This window comes from Procambarus clarkii, chromosome 73 (assembly GCF_040958095.1).
Source record: "Procambarus clarkii isolate CNS0578487 chromosome 73, FALCON_Pclarkii_2.0, whole genome shotgun sequence".
In the NCBI taxonomy this organism is placed as follows: Eukaryota; Metazoa; Arthropoda; class Malacostraca; order Decapoda; family Cambaridae; genus Procambarus; species Procambarus clarkii.
In genome coordinates this window covers 28527347-28534037 of record NC_091222.1, presented here as the reverse complement: position 1 = coordinate 28534037, position 6691 = coordinate 28527347, and the positions used below count along the sequence as shown (strand labels likewise).

The window sequence follows — 6691 nt, the reverse complement described above, 5'->3', positions numbered from 1 at the left end:
AGAACTCTGAACCGTTGGAGATTGTGATGTGTGGATTCGTACAATCAGGTGTGACAGTGTGGCCAATCATCATACTCGCTCTGAATGTGAAGAGCCCAGCAGGTGCGTGGAACCTGGCCGGTTATTGCTGACGCGACGGGATTTCTTCAGACACTTTTCCGGTCCATGTAAGCGATGTTTTTTTTTTAACCGGAGAAAGGGAGATTTATATCGTGGACGCTTAACTGCCCCAAACCCAGAGTGATCTGTTTGTACCTGGAAGTTGTGGAGAGTGCACGAGGGCGCACTTAATGGTACTCCAGGGGCGCACTCAATGCTACCCCCAGGGGCGCACTCAATGGTACTCCAAGGGCGCACTCAATGGTACTCCAGGGGCGCACTCAATGCTACCCCCAGGGGCGCACTCAATGGTACTCCAAGGGCGCACTCAATGGTACTCCAGGGACGCACTCAATGCTACCCCCAGGGGCGCACTCAATGGTACTCCAGGGACGCACTCAATGCTACCCCCAGGGGCGCACTCAATGGTACTCCAGGGGCGCACTCAATGGTACTCCAGGGGCGCACTCAATGCTACCCCCAGGGGCGCACTCAATGGTACTCCAGGGGCGCACTCAATGGTACTCCAGGGGCGCACTCAATGCTACCCCCAGGGGCGCACTCAATGGTACTCCAGGGACGCACTCAATGGTACTCCAGGAACGCACTCAATACTAACCCAGGGTCGCACTCAAAGCTACCCCCAGGGACGCACTCAATGTGTGAGAGTACAGGCACTCCCAGCACCACTGTATGCTGGGAGGGGCATTGAGGGCAGGCATGAAGTACCCCCCAAGGAGCATACATAACTCGCTGCCCAGCGAACGAAAGGTTGCCCAACCGCATCTTGCTTGACCCCTTATGCATTTCCCTTGATATTTGGCGGTGATGTTCTACTGGTCACCGCCAAATTGTTCTATTTGGCGGTGACCAGTAGAACATAATCTGTTCTACTGGTGTAAGTGTAGCGGACTGGCTTCCTCCTCTCTCCCTCTCTCCCTCTCTCCCTCTCTCCCTCTCTTTAGCTTACTACTTCTCTTCCTCATATTTGTCTTAAAATGCAACATTATATTAATCACATTAATTGCTTATTTTGGCCTAACTTTATATATAAAGTTTGTAAATTACTCGCAACTTTAATTTTGATCAGGTGGCTCAAAGTGATCCATTAGTCACTTTCTCGTAATAATTTACACGATCATTTGTAAATATTATACTCTATATATTATGCGAATATGCTTGAATGGTCCCCAAGTATATATGCGATGGAAATATTATGTATGTATATATATATATATATATATATATATATATATATATATATATATATATATATATATATATATATATATATATATATATAATATACACTTCCTCTAGTGATGTGTAAAAAGGATTCATCTGAGGAAATTTAAAATCGTGTTTTAATGCACGTGAAAGTAGTAATCCAAATTTGAAATATGATTACGATATTCAAGCTGGCGACTGTCCTGGCTAGGAACCTGGCTAGGAACCTGGCTAGGAACCTAGCTAGGAACCTGGCTAGGAACCTGGCTAGGAACCTAGCTAGGAACCTGGCTAGGAACCTGGCTAGGAACCTAGCTAGGAGGTTCTCTTTCTGAATATCTAAGCATGTACCCCCTCTGACACCCTTACTGACTTGGCCGAAATAGAAAATGGGAGTTTTGATTTTTAATTTAACGGCATGAACCAGGAAAAGAATCTGGTAGGTTCAGTGGAGTAGAACCAGGGAGAATACTGCCACGCCCAGCCACACACACACCAGGGAGGGGAGACATGATCACTACCTACAAAATCCTCAGGGGAATTGACAGGGTAGACAAGGATAAACTATTCAACACTGGTGGGACGCGAACAAGGGGACACAGGTGGAAACTGAGTACCCAAATGAGCCACAGGGACGTTAGAAAGAACTTTTTCAGTGTCAGAGTAGTTAACAAGAATGCATTAAGCAGTGATGTGGTGGAGGCTGACTCCATACACAGTTTCAAGTGTAGATATGATAGAGCCCAATAGGCTCAGGAACCTGTACACCAGTTGATTGACAGTTGAGAGGCGGGACCAAAGAGCCAGAGCTCAACCCCCGCAAGCACAATTAGGTGAGTACACACAGCCACACACACACACACACACACACACACACACACACACACACACACACACACACACACACACACACACACACACACACACACACACACACACACACTGTGGGGGGCCTCGTAGCCTGGTGGATAGCGCGCAGGACTCGTAATTCTGTGGTGCGGGTTCGATTCCCGCACGAGGCAGAAACAAATGGGCAAAGTTTCTTTCACCCTAAGTGCCCCTGTTACCTAGCAGTAAATAGGTACCTGGGAGTTAGTCAGCTGTCACGGGCTGCTTCCTGGGTGTGTGTGTGTGTGTGGTGTGGGAAAAAAAAAAGTAGTTAGTAAACAGTTGATTGACAGTTGAGAGGCGGGCCGAAAGAGCAAAGCTCAACCCCCGCAAAAACACAACTAGTAAACACACACACACAGCCCCACACACACACACACACACACACACACACACACACACACACACACACACACACACACACACACACACACACACACACACACACACACACACCCAGGTGCAGCTGACAAGAGGAAGGAATCTTACCTAAATTGAAAATTCAAATTTAATGTTCGCTAATTATTTGCTTTTCCTGTCCTTTGCAGAGCAAAATGAACTCAACACCTGACCAACATAACTCCTCCTCACCGATGCATAAAGGTAAGCTATTTAAAGGGAAATATATGGATTACTAATATTACGGGCTCACCATAGCCCGTGCTTCTTGCCCCGCTCCTGTGCCAGGTAAGTTACGGGCTCACCATAGCCCGTGCTTCTTGCCCCGCTCCTGTGCCAGGTAAGTTACGGGCTCACCATAGCCCGTGCTTCTTGCCCCGCTCCTGTGCCAGGTAAGTTACGGGCTCACCATAGCCCGTGCTACTTGCCCCGCTCCTGTGCCAGGTAAGTTACGGGCTCACCATAGCCCGTGCTACTTGCCCCGCTCCTGTGCCAGGTAAGTTACGGGCTCACCATAGCCCGTGCTACTTGGAACTTGGTCCGAGTAGCTGAATCTATAGCAACAACAACTACTAATTTGTATGAATCGTGTTGTCAGTTAACCGCTCCTTAAAACCGATAGGGAGGAATTGGGGGGTTATCTTGGGGTTATCTTGAGATGATTTCGGGGCTTAGCGTCCCCGCGGCCCGGTCCTCGACCACTACCTGGGGGGGGGCTTCTTTTCTGTCATGGTATAGGCTTAGGAATGAGCAGCACAGCTTTGGACAAGATTGTTGTTGTTATAGATTCAGCTACTCGGAACAAGTTCCAAGTAGCACGGGCTATGGTGAGCCCGTAACTTACCTGGCACAGGAGCGGGGCAAGTAGCACGGGCTATGGTGAGCCCGTAGTGGATCTACCTGGCACTGGAGCGGTGCCCTGCTCTGGTATGTGGGACTTGGACAAGATAAAGGTCGTTCCTTATATACTTTTCTCATATTCAAAAGCCATCTTGGATGACTTGAAGACGTTCTACGATCCACAGTATTGACAGTTTGGATAACGTTTATCCGTCAAATCCACTTGGATTGATTGATTGATAAAGATTAAGCCAGCCAAGAGGTGGCACGGGCATGAATAGCCCGTAATTGGACTGGACGGACTTGCGGCTTCGTTAAGGGTCGGCGTTCGATTTCGAATGATCCAAAGAAGGGTTTGAAATGCATTTTTTTTCACTCAATTTGCATACTCCTTTTAAGTTCTATATACAGGCTTAGCGTTTTCTCCTTATTACTAAATTGGTCTTACGGATACCTAGAGGAGATACGAACCGTTTGAGAGATGATTAGAGATAGATTATTATAATGATTAGAGATGATTAGAGATAGATTATTATAATGATTAGAGATGATTAGAGATAGATTATTATAATGATTAGAGATGATTAGAGATAGATTACTATAATGATTAGAGATGATTAGAGATAGATTATTATAATCAGTAGAGATACTACTGATTATTGATTTATTTAGTTATTTTATTTGATTTGATTAATTATTTGTATAATTGATTTATTTAACTGATATAATTTGTTTAATTTAAGAGTTTGTTTTGAGAGTTTAACTCTCTCTCTGTCTCTCTCTCTCTCTGTCTCTCTCTCTCTCTGTCTCTCTCTCTCTCTCTCTCTCTGTCTCTCTCTCTCTCTCTCTCTCTCTCTCTCTCTCTCTCTCTCTCTCTCTCTCTCTCTCTCTCTCTCTCTCTCTCTCTCTCTGTCTCTCTCTCTCTCTCTCTCTCTCTCTCTCTCTCTCTCTCTCTCTCTCTCTCTCTCTCTCTCTCTCTCTCTCTCTGTCTCTCTGTCTGTCTCTCTCTCTCTCTCTCTCTCTCTCTCTCTCTCTCTCTCTCTCTCTCTCTCTCTCTCTCTCTCTCTCTCTCTCTCTCTCTCTCTCTCTGTCTCTCTCTCTGTCTGTCTCTCTCTCTCTCTCTCTCTCTCTCTCTCTCTCTCTCTCTCTCTCTCTCTCTCTCTCTCTCTGTCTGTCTGTCTGTCTGTCTGTCTCTCTCTCTCTCTGTCTCTGTCTCTGTCTCTCTCTCTCTCTCTCTCTCTCTCTCTCTCTCTCTCTCTCTCTCTCTCTCTCTCTCTCTCTCTCTCTCTCTCTGTCTCTCTGTCTGTCTCTCTCTCTCTCTCTCTGTCTCTCTCTCTCTCTCTCTCTCTCTCTCTCTCTCTCTCTCTCTCTCTCTCTCTCTCTCTCTCTCTCTCTCTCTCTCTCTCTCTCTGTCTCTCTCTCTCTGTCTCTCTCTCTCTCTCTCTCTCTCTCTCTCTCTCTCTCTCTCTCTCTCTCTCTCTCTCTCTCTCTCTCTCTCTCTCTCTCTCTCTCTCTGTCTCTCTGTCTGTCTCTCTCTCTCTCTCTCTGTCTCTCTCTCTCTCTCTCTCTCTCTCTCTCTCTCTCTCTCTCTCTCTCTCTCTCTCTCTCTCTCTCTCTCTCTCTCTCTCTCTCTCTCTCTCTCTGTCTCTCTCTCTCTGTCTCTCTCTCTCTCTCTCTCTCTCTCTCTCTCTCTCTCTCTCTCTCTCTCTCTCTCTCTCTCTCTCTCTCTCTCTCTCTCTCTCTCTCTCTCTCTCTGTCTCTCTCTCTCTCTCTCTCTCTCTCTCTCTCTCTCTCTCTCTCTCTCTCTCTCTCTCTCTCTCTCTCTCTCTCTCTCTCTGTCTCTCTGTCTGTCTCTCTCTCTCTCTCTCTGTCTCTCTCTCTCTCTCTCTCTCTCTCTCTCTCTCTCTCTCTCTCTCTCTCTCTCTCTCTCTCTCTCTCTCTCTCTCTCTCTCTCTCTCTCTCTCTCTCTCTCTGTCTCTCTCTCTCTGTCTCTCTCTCTCTGTCTCTCTCTCTCTCTCTCTCTCTCTCTCTCTCTCTCTCTCTCTCTCTCTCTCTCTCTCTCTCTCTCTCTCTCTCTCTCTCTCTCTCTCTCTCTAGGAAATAGAATAGGCATGATCACTATATTCTAAGAGGACAAAGTAAGATGGACAATAACATAAATGGAGAGAAAGTGGGGAAAAAAAGAGGAAATCGGGAAACCCAAATGAATGGATAAAATGTAATGGAATACACTTGGGCTGGACGGTAGAGCGACGGTCTCGCTTCATGCAGGTCGGCGTTCAATCCCCGACCGTCCACAAGTGGTTGAGCATCATTCCTTTTTCCCCCCGTCCCATCCCAAATCCTAATCCTGACCCTGACTGATAAAGATTAAGCCACCCAAGAGGTGGCACGGGCATGAATAGCCCGTAACATCCTGACCCATTCATATCACAGCCGGGAGATTATGCGGTGTGAGATGAGCTTTGTGCTTCAGATCAGGGCATAACCCTCTGTTGAGGTCTCCAGGGCTTGGAGATGTCCCTTAAACTTTCTTCCCGACATCTCACACACTTTCTTCCCGTCATCTCACACACTTTCTTCCCGTCATCTCATACACTTTCTTCCCGACATCTCACACACTTTCTTCCCGTCATCTCATACACTTTCTTCCCGACATCTCACACACTTTCTTCCCGTCATCTCACACACTTTCTTCCCGTCATCTCACACACTTTCTTCCCGTCATCTCACACACTTTCTTCCCGTCATCTCATACACTTTCTTCCCGTCATCTCACACACTTTCTTCCCGTCATCTCACACACTTTCTTCCCGTCATCTCAAACACTTTCTTCCCGTCATCTCACACACTTTCTTCCCGTCATCTCATACACTTTCTTCCCGTCATCTCACACACTTTCTTCCCGTCATCTCACACACTTTCTTCCCGTCATCTCACACACTTTCTTCCCGTCATCTCACACACTTTCTTCCCGTCATCTCACACACTTTCTTCCCGTCATCTCACACACTTTCTTCCCGTCATCTCACATACTTTCTTCCCGTCATCTAATAGTGTTTATGTAGTGCTTTCACCTGTCAATGTGATGTAGCCTCCACTACAATGCCAGTCGGCTGAGCGGACAGCACGCTGGGCTTGTGATCCTGTGGTCCTGGGTTCGATCCCAGGCGCCGGCGAGAAACAATGGGCAGAGTTTCTTTCACCCTATGCCCCCTGTTACCTAGCAGTAAAATAG

General features: G+C 47.1%; 1 protein-coding gene across 3 annotated transcripts in view; it reads left to right on the top strand.

The window, feature by feature from the left end:
- LOC123774108 (zinc finger protein rotund-like) overlaps positions 1-6691 on the top strand; it is a 240997-nt gene that overhangs the window by 138325 nt on the left and 95981 nt on the right. For all 3 annotated transcript variants that reach the window (XM_069312734.1, XM_069312733.1, XM_069312735.1), the window contains exon 3: positions 2763-2817. In XM_069312734.1, the coding sequence (XP_069168835.1) occupies positions 2763-2817 (55 nt within the window). The remainder of the gene's footprint in view (positions 1-2762; positions 2818-6691) is intronic.